This window comes from Fukomys damarensis, unplaced genomic scaffold, assembly GCF_012274545.1.
Source record: "Fukomys damarensis isolate Sample0158 unplaced genomic scaffold, DMR_v1.0_HiC HiC_scaffold_19, whole genome shotgun sequence".
In the NCBI taxonomy this organism is placed as follows: Eukaryota; Metazoa; Chordata; class Mammalia; order Rodentia; family Bathyergidae; genus Fukomys; species Fukomys damarensis.
The window spans coordinates 28751585-28767179 of record NW_022900931.1 but is presented as its reverse complement, the minus strand read 5'-3'; the positions used below and the strand labels follow the sequence as shown (position 1 = coordinate 28767179).

Genomic DNA, 15595 nt, shown 5'->3' with positions numbered 1-15595 from the left:
TGTAGAAAAATAAAGAAGCTTAAAGAAGTGTGCCTTGGGGCCATTTTAAACAAAAAGTACTCAAATTTTTATTCGATTTTAAAAATTTATTTATTTATTTATTTATTGGTACCAGGGATCGAACTTGGGACCTTGCGCTTGCAAGGCAGGAGCACTGAAATTATTGCAATGTGGTCTTAACCCTGAATAGACCACAAAAGGAATACTTCCTACAGTGCGTTTGGGGCCAACCGGAGAGAGGGTGGAAAGTAGCCTTCCTCATCCTCCCCCTGGAGGCAGCTCTGATTCAGCTGCTTTGCAGGAGCCAAATCTGCCCCTCAGCAGGCCGTTTCCCCAGGTCCAACCCACTGCAAACCCACAGAACTGTGTTGGGGAAAGATCTCGTCTGGACTGAGAATCATTACCTCACAGACAACAGTATTGCAGCTGCTTACATGGCATCAACCTCGTGTTACTGTTATGCATTACCTGGAGATGGCGTAAAGTACGTGGGAGCAGGCATAGTTATATGCAAATACTGTGATATTTCATTTATTTATTTTGTTTTGTTTTGAGACAGGGTCTTGCTTTGTAATCCAGGTGGCCTTGAACTAACTATGTAGCCCAGGCTGGCCTGGAACTTGTGGAGATCCTCCTGCCTCAGCCTCTGAGGGCTGGGACTACAGGTGTGCACCACCACACCCAGGTTTCTGTGCTATTTTATGCAAGGGACTTGAGCACCCTTGGCTTCTGGTGTCTTAAGGAGTTTGGGAGCCAGTGCTTTCCAGAAGCTGAGGGAGAACTGTGTTGATTTTGAGCCTGGAAATGTTTGCAAATGGGGAATCTGCAAGGACTCTGAGTACCTTGCTTCTCCTGGACTACACCCCTTCAGTTGCACCTGGAGGACGTGAGGGTGGAGTTGGGTCCGGCTTGACCCTGGACCCCTGCCTGACATGTGGCAGGTACTCACAGGGTGGTGAATGGAGGAACCAGAGATGCCACTTCACTTGCTGGTGGTGAGGGGTTGCAGGAGAGCATGTAGGGGGTTTCTGCAGCGGTAGCCCCCCTTTCCCTTCTAGGGACCCCACCCCAGGAAAGCCCCGGTGATGGTGTGGTTGTGACTGTGGAGGTTGTGACAGGCCTACCCGGGGCTCAGCTGCGCTCCACAGAGAAGTGTGACTGCCCCACGCCCGCTGTGACTCTCCGTGTACCACCCTGGGAGGACTTTGTCCCCTCCCCTGTGCATGGAGCCCCAGCCCTTCCTCCTCTCACACAAGCCAGGAACAGTGGGGTCCTTGCTGAGTGACCCGAAGGCTCTGCTCCAGGGTGTCCTGGTGGGGAGCACCCACTAGGTGCTGTTGCTCTGGCCTTGTTTTACCAGCCCGCCCATGCTGGGTGGTTCTGTCCTTGCCCTGTCCATGAGCCACCTTCATGCCCTGCCTCCTGCATCTTCGCTGACTAGCAGATGAGGCTGGGTCTCCTCTGAGGCCTCCGAGCTCCCGCTGTCAGAGGAGGGTGGCGAGGAAGGGCAGAGGCAGCTGTTCCTGGCCTTGTCTCAGGAGGCTCGGGCCTCTACCGCTCATCCAGCCTCCACTCTGTGTGACACCAGGCCAGTCTTAGAAACATTCTCAACTTAGGTCTCTGGCACTTGCATCCAGCTTGAGCTGGGGGCCATGTTGACCCCTAGTGTCCGAGAAATAAATAGAGATGGTCTCTGACATTTTTGTCTGAACAGTTGCATGAAAGTGTAGCCATTCAGTGGAAACTGTGCTTCCTATTTTGAGTTTCATCTTTTCCCCAGTAACATGCATGCATGTCGTACACCCACCCTTTAGAATTCAGCAGTGGCATGAGCTACAGCCCTGGCTGGCAGAGCACGTGGGCAAATGACTCACGTGATAAAGTACCAGCATTTTTTGGATATTATGGTAAAGCATTTTGTGGTAGATGGTTTTGCCTGGCTATTGGTGGATGTTGGCATTCTGAGCTCATTTAGGTAGGTGAGGCAAAGCTAGAATGTTCTGTAGTTTAAGAGTTCCAAGTGCACTTTCCTTCCCCCTTGGGCTGGGAACTGAACCCAGGACCTTGCTCATTCATGCTAGCAGACGCTCAACCACTGAGCTATGCACGGAGCCTTTTTATTTTATGTTGAGACAGGGTCTGAAGGAATTGCCTAGGCTGGTCTGAAGCTTGCAGCACTCCTGCCTGTGAGTAGCTGGACTGTGGACATGAGTCACCAGGCCCCGCTTCAAGTGCCCTCTTGATTTCGTATATTTTTAACTGAATAATAAGTTTGTCAGGATGTAACCCTCCATACACCAAAGGACATCTATCTCGTGATGAAGGAAATAAGCAGTGCATTAGTCCTGGACTGAGGAAAGCGAATCCAGGGAAGAGTAAACTCCTTAAGCAAAATGCGGACTACCTCAATGCCTAGGCCGGCCCGAAGTGCAGGTGTGAGGAGTCATCTTGCACTCAGTGGGGACCAGATGAGCACAGAGGCGACACTGTCAGGGCTGGCTTGTCAGGCATTAGGTTGTGTGACAGCTGTGGTGGCGGGCGGCCAGGCGGGGCGTGGAGATGGCTAGCGGTGGTGGGAATTCGCCACCGTGGCCTGGGAGAGGAGGTTGGGGCCTGGGCTCTGGTTTTGTGCTTGTGGAGCCAGTGCCTCAGGAGTGTCAGGCAGGTGCTTGCTGCACCACACCCTGGCTCCTTGAAGTCTTGGTTTACCACCTTCCAGGGCCCTGGCATCATGAGTCTTTCGGGTCCCAAAAGTGTTTCTTTCTGGAGTAGTGAAATGTTCTGATTCTTAGAAGGATCCTGATAAAAGCCCACAGATTTCTGGTCTCTGAGAGTTCCTGTGTGACCAGCACCTGGGGCCCTGGGATGGTGCTGTGTGTGCTGGGGCTGCCCTTGGGGGGCTGCTGGGTACCTGTTGGGTAGGGCTGGGGGACAGAGCTTTCAGGCCTTTGAGCCAGGCTCTAGACACCAAGTCTGAGATTAATTTTTATTTTTGAAACAGTATGTCTGATTTATTTCACTTAAGAGTATGGTCTTGAGGTCTATCCATTTAGCTATAAATGTCTGGAGCTCATCCTTCTTTATGGCAGAGTAGTACTCCATTGTATAAAAACCCCACATCTTTATCTTTTCATCAGTTGATGGGCATTTGGGCTGTTTCCAAGGTTTAGCTGTTACAAAAGGTGCTGCTATAAACATGGGTGTGCATAATCAGTGAGTATGATGCTTTTAATTCTTTCGGGAAGATACCAAGAAGAGGTAGAGCTCATCAAATGGAACCTCAGGTTTTAGTGTTTTGAGGAATCTCCACACTGATTTCCGCAGTGGTTTCCCCAGTCTGCACTCCTGCCAGCAGTGGAGCAGGGTTCCTCTCCCCCCACCACGACAGCCCCTCTAGCATTTGTTGTTGGCTGATTTCTTGACAGCAGCCATTCTTTCTGGGGTGAGCTGGAATCTCATTGTTTTCATTTGCATCTCTCGAATGACCAGTGATGTTGAACTTTTTTCACATATTTTCTGTTTCTAATTCTTCATCTGAGAAGTGTCTTTTCATTTCAGGTGCCCATTTTTTTGCACTGGGTCTTTCAATTTGAGGGGTCTGATTTTTTTGAGTTTTTAAAAATATATTCTAGGTAACAGCCCTTCATTTGAACAGCTGGTAAATTTTTTTTCCAACTCTATGGGTTGTCTCTTTACTCTGTTCGTGATTTCTCTTGTTGTGCATAAGCTTTTTAATAAGATGAGGTCCCAGCTGTTGATTCTTTGTAGTATTTCCCATGTGGTCTGGGTTTTGTTCATGAAGTCTTTGCCTCCTCCTATGTCCTCAATCATTCTACTTATTCTCTTGTCTTCTTTTTAGTGTTTCTGTTTTGTATTTAGATCTCTGATTTTAGTTTAGTGCATGGTGAGAGATAAGGATCTAGTTTCAGTCTTTGACATGTGGAAAGCCAGTTTTTCCAGCACCATTTATTAAAGAGGATGTCTTGGGCTGGGCATGGTGGTGCACACCCATAATCCCATCACTCAGGAGGCTGAGGCAGGAGGATCGCTGTGAGTTAGAGACCAGCCTGGGCTACATAGTGAGTTCCAGGTCAGCCTCAACTACATAGTGAGACCCTGTCTCAAAAAAACAAACACACAAAAAAGAGGCTATCTTTCCTCTAGGGAAGGTGTTTGGCCCCTTTGTCAAAGATGAGGTGGCTGAGTATGTCTACCTGTGTCACAAAAACAAACACACAAAAAAGAGGCTATCTTTCCTCTAGGGAAGGTGTTTGGCCCCTTTGTCAAAGATGAGGTGGCTGAGTATGTCTGGAATTGTTTCTGCATCCTCTAGCCTGTTCCATTGATCCTCAGGCCTGTTCTTTTGCCAGTACCATGCTGTTTTTATCACCATAGTTTTATAGTATAATTTAAAGTCAGGGATTGTGATGCCTTTGCCTTGCCTTTGTTGCCCAGAATTGCCTTTGCTAATCTAGGTCTCCTGGTTTCAAGTGAATTTAGCATTGCTTTTTATAATTCCATTATGCATGGCCTCGCTCAATGATGACATCTGTTCCTCACTGCAGCTCTCCTGGCAGGTGCAGAGGGCCACTGTGGAGCTCTTGCAGAAGGGGTAGTGGGGACCTTCTCTGGCTGGTGTTGGACTCACACTGGATCCTGGGGCAGGGCTCCCAGGAGGTTCGCCAGGCCCAGGCTGAAGGCTGTGAGGTAGACAAGGCCAGCTGGTCAGAGCTGCAGAACCACATGGACCAGGAGCCACTCCATTTCAGTACCAAAGCCTGTGGCCAGGGCCCTGGGTGATCCAGAACCAGTCTGGGCATGGAGCACAGGTCCTAGAAAACCTCTCTGTGGGCAGTCTAGCCTCCGGTTCTCCCCAGTTCTGCTGTTCTCCTGGTCTGCCTTTGGTCCAACTTTGAAGGTAAAGAAAGGGGATTCTGGAATAGGACCCAGAGCCCCTGGCTGTCTGAGGGTCAGGGGATGGGCTGCCCTCTTTTTATCTCATAACATTTTGGTCCCTGTAGTGCCCTCTCTTCCTCTTATAGTGTATGCTGTGTTTCTATTGGGTACACAAGAAAATCTAGTCTAAAACTAGAGTTAACAAAGCTTTAGATAGTCATAGTATTGATGAATGGCTGTCGGGTATAAACTGAAGCATTAGGTATGCAGCTATGCACACCTCCCACTCCTCTTTAGGCTTTCACCTGTCCCCTCAGGCACTGTGAGTCGCTGATGCTGAGGAGGACCATGGTGTCCAGCCCTCTGAGCACTGACGCCTATGGAGTCTGTCTGTGAGGGTCGGCTCCCCAGACTTCCCTGAGCATGGGGGATGGGTGTCCGTGGGGTGTGTGCAGGGGCTCTGGAGGAGTGAAGCTGCAGATGCTGCCAGCTTGGGAGTGACTCTGGGTGAGCAGACCATGGCCTGGAGCTGTGACACAACTCGCCCACTATTTGCTGTATGTAGGACCAGACCCAACACCAGGGTTTTGTTCCTCCATATCATATTTTCATATTTTTGCAAATCTCCAAAATCAATTCCAGAGGGATTTACTCACTTTATAATTCAGCTGCTTCCCTGTGCCTCATGTGCCAAATCTAGATATTTGCTGAGGTTTTCTTTTGCTTCCTGCAAGTTTGCACAGACTGGTTTATTCTCCCCATAGACAAATGCTTATCAAGTATCAAATTGTATTTGATCACCCTTTGTTCCCAAGCACTCCTTGTGGTGTCCACGGTGTGAGGAAGGACAGTGATTACTGGGAGGAGGGCTCCAGCATGTGACGGGTGGGACCCGCGAGCTCATGAGAGGCACCCTGTTGGGTGGGGGTCCTTGGCCCCGAGGAAGAGACATCTGACTGGACCTTAGGGGTACTGAAGGCTGGTCAGGTGGGAGGGATGGGAAGGAAATCCGGGCAGTGCACCTGTCAGGCATCGGGGACGCGCTTGGGATATGCGGAGCTTTAGGTGACTGAGTTTGGAGCTTGGCGGTGGACCAGGGGGTGAGAGGCCTGGCCAAAGCGCAGGAATAGACTGATGAGGGGCCTTGCAGGTCCCACTACGGGGCTCGTGGGGTTCTCAGCATGGCTGGCCACTGGCAGGGTTGCTGCTCCAACACCATGAGCGGATGTAGTGGCATGGTGGATGCTAACAGAGAGAAGTGGTTCAGGAGACAGATAGGAAGTGGTCACTACATGGGTGAGGGAGAGAAGGACAGGCCAACTCTGCTCCTGGTTTGTTTTGTTTTGACACAGTCTCGGCTGTATAGTTCAGCTGGTCTTGAACTCACTATGTAGCCTAGGCTGGCCTTGAATTCGAGGGGATCCCCCTGCCTCAGTCTTCTGAGTGCTGAGACTACAGGCCTGTGCCACCATGCCTGGCCTGTGCTCCTGTGTTTCTACCCTATGGTGGTCAATGATTCGTTTACAGAGAGCAAAAGAACATAATTCAGGCTGTGCTTGAGCATTTTGGGCTTGGGGAATGCTGGGTGTCTGTGGAGATGCCTGGTGAGCGTTGCTCAGAAGGCCCACAGCTCAGGAAAGGTGCAAATCTGGTCATCAAAACATGACGGTATGGTGCTGGCCCTGGGGCAAGCACCTGTGGTCCCAGCTACTTGACAAGCTGAGGCAGGAGCATTGCTGATGCAGGAGTTTGGGGCAAGTCCAGGGAGCACAGAGAGACTTTGGAGATAAATCCCCTGCCCACCCTGAAGGGTTTTAAGGCCTTTTCTCTATTTTTGGTATTCTGCAATGTCCCTATGATACATACTTATTACTTTGTTTTCTATATTCTCTCTGGAATTCTTTTGTGGTGCTGGGGATTGAGCCCAGGGCCTCAGGCTGGCCTGTATGCCCTCACCTGAGCTCCACCCAGCCCACTATCTTTTTTTTTGTACCAGGGATCGAACTTGGGTCCTTGTGCTTGTGAGGCAGGTGGTGGAACCACTGAGCTAAATCCCTGGCCCAATATATTCATATTCTTACACAGCTCACTCCAGAACGTTTTTATCTTGGAAAAGTAAAACTCCATCCATTCAGTGACAGCTTTCCATCTCTTCTTCTCACTAACCGACAACTGTGGTGTTTGACTCTTGTGGTGGGTGTATTTTCTTAGCCTATCTCAAGGATCAGCTGTGATTCTTCCTGCTGATATCCACCATGTGCCACACTGTACATCCATTCATGCGGCACGGACACTTCACGTGCTGGCTGTTGTCAGTAGTGCTGCCATGGACACGAGCGTACACGTTTGTTTGAGACCTTATTTTCATTCTTTGGCTATATTTGGAGAAGTAGATTGCTGGATCAGATGATAACTCTCATTCATTTATTTATTTACCAGGGCCAAGGATCAAACCCAGGGCCTTTAGCATCTCAGGCAAGGATCTTACTTCTACCCCTGAGCTACACTCCCCAGCCATCAGTTTAAGTGTATTTATTTATATTTTTGAACCATCTTTGGTACTCTGAATGGAATCTAGTACCTTCACTGAGTCAATCCCCAGCCCCTGTTTTTATCTTTTAATTTTGAGAGAGGGTCTTGAGAAGCTGCTCAGGCTGGGCTTGAATTTGGCAGTCGTCCTGCCTCAGCCTTCCAGAGTACTAGGGTGATTGTGTGTGCCATCACACCTGGACCTTTTTTCCCTGCAGTGTTGCAATGTTTTACTTTCCCATCATCATGTGCAATGTTTCACATCCTCTTTGTGAGGTGCTGAGCTGATGTTGGAATGCTCCCTGGCACATGGCTCTCATTGCCTCCCCTGTAAGCCCTCGCCTGGGGGGCCAGTACTGCTTCCGTCATGCCTTGGTCACATGCCCTGCACAGGTGAGAAGCGGAGGTCTTCAGAGGGAGAGGACTTGCTCACATCCTCACAGACTTCCCCCTGGCTCCCTCAGGGCCCGCTTGGGGTTTGGCTCTTCCTGGGGCGGCCTGTGTCCCACAGCCTGTGCAGTTCACTCATTGCTCACTGGTGCCATGCTCTCTGTCCCTGCAGATCCATTGGCGCTCCTCCAAGCAGGGCCTTGGAGGGCAAGGCCGGCACCATTACCTCCAACGAGTGGAGCTCTCCCAACTCCCCTGCGGGGAGCAGCGCGTCTGGGGGTAGCCAGGTGTTGGACAAGCCCATCGACCACGATGCGGAGGGTGTGTGGAGCCCGGACATCGAACAGAGCTTCCAGGAGGCCCTGGCCATCTACCCGCCTTGTGGCCGTCGCAAGATCATCTTGTCGGATGAGGGCAAGATGTATGGTACGGAGGCTGCAGGGCTAGGCAGCCCTGGTTCACAGTCCACGCCTGGAGTAAACGAAGCAGGGGCATGGACACAGGCTTGTGGTCCTCTCCAGGTGCCTCTCAGGGCTTCTCCCAGGGGGGCACTGCTTCGGGCCCTCTAAGGAGAACCCCGTGGATGGGTGAGGAGGGTAGGCCCTACAGACGAGATGCTGCAGTAGTGGAAACTTTAGAGCTGGGCCCGTGAAAGAAGGACCACAAGAAAGGCTCACTGTGGACCTTGCTTACCGCCTCCCTCCCTCAGCTCGCTCATCCACTCGTCTGCCAGAGCAGGCGCAGCTTCTGTGTGCCACACTTGTTATGTGGGCACCTGAGTAACTGTGCCCCAAGTCCGGCCACTGTGTGGGAAGGATGGCAGTCACACAGGGCCCTGTGACGTGGGTGGAGGAGAGGGCATCTGGAAAAGAAAGCCAGAACCAAGACAGAGCGGCTGCTGCGAGGCCCAGGTCAGGCTTCTGTCCCATGCTGAAGGCCTCCGGGACCTCCGGTTTGGCAGTGGCCTCAGGACAGGACCTGAGGACTGACAGCACCTGTGTACCTGGCCCACATCAGTGACAAGAGAGGGTCCTGCCTGGGCTTCAGCGCCGTGGCTCCAGGCCAGCTGCCCACCACCGGCACCCTCCTCTAGTGCAGGCTCTTGTTCAGAAGGCCAGGGCTTGAAGTCAGATCGGCAGGGCTGGTGTCTTGGGGCTCAGAGGGTGACCTGTCCCATGCCTCTCTCCTGGCTTCTGGGGCTTGCAGGTGATCTGTGGCGTTCTTTGCTGTGCCCACATCTTCCCAGTATCTGGCTCTGTCTTCACCTGGCTGTCTTCCCTGTGTGTCCTCTTCTCATAAGAACACCAGCTGCTGGATTTTTTTGAGGCAAAACATTTATTGGTATACCACACACACACACACACACGTGTGTGTGTGTGTGACAATACTCATCACAGGGAATGTGTACCTGAACGTGATAGATCCTGCCTCTCTTTTTCCATTCCCTCCTTCCCCCAGCCCTTCCCCTCTCTATATAGTATATAGCTGTTGGATTTAGGGCCACCTTTATCCAGTGTGACCTCATCTTAACTAATATGCCTACAAAGCCCTGTTTCCAGATCATGTCAGATATTGGGCCGGGGGTATATGTCAGTGGCAGAATCCTGCCTAGCAAGTGCAAGGCCTTGGGTTTAAGCTCCAGGGTCATAAGATAAACTAAACAGCATCAGATACTGAAACTCTGGGTGAATATAAATTCGGGGGACACATTGTGTCAAATTTCTGTCACTGACAGACTACTCAAGAAAATCAACTTCATAGAGGAAATGGTTTATCTTGGTTTGTGGTTTCAGAGGACTCAGTCCATGGTCCCTTGTTCCATGGTTTCTGGACCCTGTAGTGAGGCAGCACATCTTGGTGGAGTGCAAGGAGGAGCAGTGCTGCTCCCTGTGGTGTCTGGGAAGCAGGGCAGTAGAGGAGGAAGGGGCCAGGACAGCATGCAGCCCCTCCTGAGTTCCACCATGTCCTCCTGTCCTGTTAGGCTGAGGCTCCATCACTGGACTCCCCCGTTGATGAGGTTGTGGCCTTATGATCCCACATCATCCAGAGGCCCCCTCTGAACACTGCTGCCTTGGGGTGCAAGGTTTCAACACGTGAGCTTGGGGCACATTTCAGACCCAAGCCGTGATATTCTTCCATGTCTTCAGCCCACTGAAGTCAAGCCTACCTTGTTCTTGGCCTGGGGGTAGTGGGGTTCTGAGGGTCCTTCCTTCCTCAGAGTCTGCTAGAGTCTCTCAGACAGTGAGTGGAGAGTGGGTTGGCCGCCAGGTATTTGCTCCCAAACATGGCACTGCACCCTCACCCCGAATGGCCTCATTGCTCCCCTCCTCAACCTGCCTCTGCCTGGCCCTGACTGAGGTAGGTCAGGCCCTGGGAAGGGGCTGGAAGCCAGACATTGAGTCTGACAACTCACCTGGCCTGCATGAGCAGCGGTTCTGCAGGAGCTTGACTCTGGCTTAGCCCATCTCTTCTTACCATGTCCAGCTGACCCAAGGCCATGCTACATGGGGAGCCGAGGGAGGGCCGCTCTGCAGGGTTGGCCCATCTAGCTGGGAGGTATGGATAGCTCTGAGCTCACCAGCATGTGGGATGGGTCCCTAGGTGGAGACTGTGCTACCCAGCCACTTAGACTGGTCTCGCTCTGGTGCTCTGTCCACTCTGCTCCCCTTGGTGACCTGCTGTACCTGTCCAATAGCCTGTAGCCCCATCCAGAGCCTGCAGCTGGCTGCTACCACTGTCTTTATGTTCCCTGAGTCCCCTCACCAGAGACTGATCCGGGTGGGCCGGGCCTGCGGGAATATGCAGTTCTGAGAGCAAGCAGGCAGACCTGGGTGCTGAGAGGAGGATTGTGGGCTGGGGAGCAGGGGCCTAGTCTTGGCTTCTGAGAGCAGGGATTAAACATGCACCCAGCCCAGGCCAGGGTCACCCGGTGCAGTACCCCCGGGCAGGGCCAGGCAGACATGCAGATGACCTGCAGAGCCGCTTCGCGGATTAGCACCTGTTATTTCTGCACCAAGCCTCCCACGCTTGCTGGCCACCCCCAGCACCTCTAGCCTCTCAGGCCAGCTCCCAAGGGTGCTCACTCACCCTCACGCTGCCTCCGTTTTTGCCCTGTCACTGTCGTGCTGTTGCTCTGACCTCTTTCGGCCAGGCTGCCCTGGGCACAGGGGCCGGGTTGAGGACAGAGCAGTTGTAGCCCTTATCTGCCTCCCCTTCTGCAGCTCAGCGCCGGCCCTGTGTGATCTCTTCTTCCTGATCCTCTAGAGGATGTGGCTGACACAGTTGACTTCTGTGTTCATTCCTTTCTGCCCTGTTCCTTGGTTTTCCTGTCTTGTCTGCCCTGCATTTGTCCTCTGCTTGTCCTCTCCTGTGCTCCAGCTTGGTGTCCCGTAGGCAGTTGGTGCATTCTTTTTTGTGTGTGGTACTAGGGATGGAACTCAGGGCCTTCACGTTCAGTTATGTCTCCAGCCTGAGACAGGGTCTCGCTGAGTCACTAAGTTGCCATCTAGGCTAGGGCTCGGGGGCTGTAGCTCAGTGGCACTGTGCCTGCCTCATAAGCACAAGGTCCTGAATTTGATCCCTGGTACAAAAAAAGAGAGAGAGAGAGAGAGAGAGAGAGAGAAGGCAAGGCCAGGTGTGGTGGCGCACACCTAGAATCCCAACCATGGGAGGCTGATGCAAGAGGACTGCAAGATTGAACCCAGCCTTGTCAACTTAGTGACTTAGCAGAATTCTGTCTCAAAGTTTTAAAAAAGAGCCCCCCCACAAAAAAAGTGAAAGATCAGAGTGAGGGCCATGGGAAGTGGCTTCCCATCGTACCAAAGCCCCTAGGCTCCGCCGGACTCCCCAGCTCCCAGTCCTATGGTCCCCAGGGATCACTTGGGCCTTCTTGCTCTTATAGCGGCAGCACAGAGTAGAGCAGAACTGCTGGACCACAGTGGAACCAGTGCAGTGCCTTTCCCTGGAAAGCTCTGAGGAGAGACCTCTTGCTGGACTCCCAGTTTCAGGTGCGGTCCAGCTTGCAGGCATGGTGTCCAGAGTCTGATTGTCCCCTCCCTTCTTCCTCAGACAGACAGGACAGTGCACCCAGGCCAGCGTCTCCTGTCAGACGGACCTCCTGAGGGTGGACTCTTATCCAGCCTTGGCAGTAGGGAAAGGTCAGCTGGGTGGCCAGTGTGGTCCTGGCCAGGCTGCCTGGTTACTACCCAGGGGATAGACAGCCTGCCTCACTTACCTGCAGCTACTACGGCCCCAGGCTGGAGCAGAGTGACCCTCTGCCGGCTTGAGCCCCTTGCCCTCCTCTCTTCCACCTAGTATGTGGTCTACTCCTACCCAGTAGTTGGTCCAGCCTTGTCCCCTTGTCCCCTGAGCCCATCCTTGCCTCTAGTACATGCTGGGTCACCCCCTCCCAGCAAGGTGCTGAGCTCTTTGAAAGCGCAGCCTCTTTTTGTTTTGTCTCTGATGATAATCAAGGATGCCTGGGGCTCCTACGGTCCAGGATCCTGCAGGAACAGCAGCTGCCGCCCAGCTGGAGTTAGAGCTGGGGAGGAAGTGGATGTTGCTAGTTTGATTACCTGGTTTTGCAGGATGCAGGCTAAGCAGGGCTGTGCCACAGAGCTGCACCCCTGATAGTTTCTGCTCTCTGGGTGATGCTCTGGGCCTCTTCTCTGGTACACTCAGGATCTCAGCACGTAGGAGACCTATGCACTTGCTTGCCCACACACGGCACATCTGATAAGGCTCTGACCATTTCCAAAGGCTGTGGGAACCTCACACAGGATGACCGGGAGCCAGACACTTCCCAGAGCTGCCCAAGTCTGCAGAAGGCCTCAGGGAGGCTCGGATAGAGAGAAGAGCAAGGCTGCAGTCTTGGAGGCTCTGGAGGGCTCTTTGGGCTGCGAGTGACCAGCGACATGTGGGCCTTGTAACCTCTGTGTCCTCAGGTCATCTGTCCAACCAGCAAAGCCTTGGCTTCCTTTTGCTGTGGGGATCAAGGGTGGCAAGTTGCAACCTGCAGAATCTGCACTCAGGTCCCACCCAGGGAAAGTGGAGTGAGGAGAGGGCCCCAGGGAAGCCACTTTCTGTTTCCCTTTCTCCTGTGCTCCTCTTTCCCACTGAGAGGCTGTCCAATCTTTGCAGGTCGCAATGAACTGATTGCCCGCTACATCAAGCTTCGGACAGGGAAGACCCGTACCAGAAAGCAGGTGGGCTGGGGAGATGGGCATGGCCTGGGTACGGTACTCCAACTACAGCTAGCTCCCGGGGTCCATGCCCTCCCCAAGACCAAGAGTGGGCTCTTGAAACAGGGTAGCTTCTGAGGGTCCTGTTCTGTCCCTTGGAGGAGGCTCCTGCCTGCAGCCCCTCTGCAGGACAGCAGGAAAGACAGCAGACACTGCCACTGCCTTTGGGAAAAGTAGCCACACTTGGGATTTGCTGAGAGCCTCCTGCATGGCTTTCATTTACTCGTCTGTCTGTGCACAGATGTGGGTGGGGGCCGAACCTGGGGTAACTACTGCTTGGAAGGTGAGAACAGGAGCCTCTCTCCCTACCACAGGTCTCCAGCCACATCCAGGTGCTGGCTCGACGCAAAGCCCGTGAGATCCAGGCCAAGCTCAAGGTAAGATGACCAGCAGCAATGGGGGGGGGCAGGGGGCAGGCAGCTGGGTCTCCATGGGGCCAGCACCCTGAAGTTGAGGCTCTGTTTCCAGAAGCGACCATTTCCCTGTGGGCTGGCTGCTTGCATGCTGAACCCAGGGGCTGTGTGCTGTCCAGGATGGTCAGAATGAGCCGAGACTGCTCTCTGCAGCACCTCAGGGCCTGGTGTGTGATCACCAGGCACCTGCTCCCATGTGACCTGCAGGCCAGGCTCCAGCTGTGCTACAGCCCCTGGCTCAGAGCAGCCGCATTGCCTGCCAGACCCAGTTCCTCAAAGACTTCCTGCTGGCCCTCTCTGGACCCCTCAGCACCCTCAGCCATAGCCCCACGGGTGGCAGGGTTTGGTGGAATCACAGTAAGGGCCATTGAAATTCCTTCCTGCTTTGAAGGACTGACAGTTGCTTACCTCCCTGGTCTGCCCACTGCAGGGCCTCTGCTGACATGGTTCCTGTTAGGAAGTTGGGCCTCCTGGCCCTGGAACCAGGGGCCTCTCTGATGGTCACTAGACAGGAGTGGGCTAACAACAGAGGTGTTTATAGTAGAGCCTGTGCAGCCAGTTGGAAGAATCTAACCTTTGGGCCCTTCCTTGAAATAAACAAGTAGTTTACAAACTTTTAAAAAATTTTATTCATTCATTCATTTATTTATTTGTTGAGACTGGTCTTGTGTCTTTGTTACTCTTTTCATTACTGAGACGAAATACCCAAAGTTAAAGGAGGAATAGTTTATTTGGCTTATAGTTCACAGAAGCTTCAGTCCAGCTGGCTCCAAGGCAGAGTGGCACAGGGCAGAGGGGTGTTGCAGAGGAGAAACAGTTCATGGCAGGCAGAAGACAGCAAAAGCAACAAGGGTCCTTAATTTCACCCTTCTGATCCTTTTCTTATCCAGATTCCTTAGGACAGGAAATACACACATTCTTAATCCTAGGCCCTTGAGCCTAGCAGTGCACCATGAATCAATTTCAGTGCCACACACTCTAGATCCATTCACCTCTGAAAAAGCCCCACTTGTGACTGCATGAGGCTTTGGGCAACATCTAGACACAAGCCGTATCATCTTACTATGCAGTTCAGGCTGACCTTGAATCTACTTTGTATTCTAAGCTGTCCTTGAACTTCTGGAGATCCTCCTGCCTTGGCCTCCCAAGTGCTAGGATTATAGGTGTGCGCCACCATGCTGGCTACAAACCTTTTTTAAAGCAATGAAGGTCTCTTTAATTTTCTCTCCCAATAACAGTCTCACCCAAGTATGCTGAAAAGCTGTTCTGCTTATAGCTAGGTTGGTGAGGAGCAGGCCAGAGAGCCTCCTCCCATATTGCCTGTTTCTACTAAACAAAAACTCAGGGTACCTCCAAACCCAATTTAAGAGCCACAGATGCAGATAACCTCACAAGTCCCACCTGGATTGGTAGTCCAAGGCCCTACCTTGCCTCCTGGATCAAGGTGGTGGGAACTTTAGACCTCACTGTCCCAGCAAGCCACACCCCCTCCAGCCGAGCTGTCAACTGCACCCCACAGGTGTTGTGGTTGTGGCCCTTTGTTCTCTGTGCCTGGGGCAAGTGGCCTGGCCACAGCTGCAGGCCCTGCTGGAGCTCTGCTTGCTCCTGTGTCTTCTCTTTGTCTGTGTCCAACTAGCTGGGGCTCTGGCAGGTAGCAGGTGGAGGACAGACTTCCCAGTGCTGTGCTTGGAGTGTCCAGGACAGGGGCAAGACCTGTGGGGCTGCTATACTGCCCATGCATGGTTCAGAGCATCCCATGCACCCTTGCCCTGGGCTCCATCTGGGAGTCAAGGACGGCCATCTGTGGACTGCTGGGCAGGAGCCACAAACCTTTACCATGGCAAACTTTCATGTGTGCGTATGTTTTCCTCGAGAGATGGACCTGAGGATTTTTTGTCCTACTCTTTTGTTTTTGTAATCAAACACAGGACCTTGCACTTGCGAGGGAGGTGGCAGTTTTGTCCTACTCTTGAGGGATTCTGGAACCTTTTGGAGACACATTCAAGCCATACTTGGAACAGGCTCGCAAGGCCACTACTGCTGTCTGCACCCTCATTGCCTAAACTCACTGAGCCTTAGTTCCTTTCCATTCTTCCTCTTTTTTTTTTTTTTTTTTTTTTTTTTTTC

The 15595-nt window shown here is 52.5% G+C and overlaps 1 protein-coding gene across 1 annotated transcript in view; it reads left to right on the top strand.

Annotated features, from left to right (window-relative positions):
• The first annotated feature begins 8179 nt into the window (after positions 1-8179).
• The window catches only part of Tead4 (TEA domain transcription factor 4), a 34457-nt gene continuing 27041 nt past the window's right edge, over positions 8180-15595 (top strand). Inside the window, exons 1-3 of the mRNA XM_033765599.1 lie at positions 8180-8241; positions 12955-13019; positions 13370-13432. Coding sequence (XP_033621490.1) covers positions 8235-8241; positions 12955-13019; positions 13370-13432 — 135 coding nt within the window. The 5' untranslated portion in view covers positions 8180-8234. The remainder of the gene's footprint in view (positions 8242-12954; positions 13020-13369; positions 13433-15595) is intronic.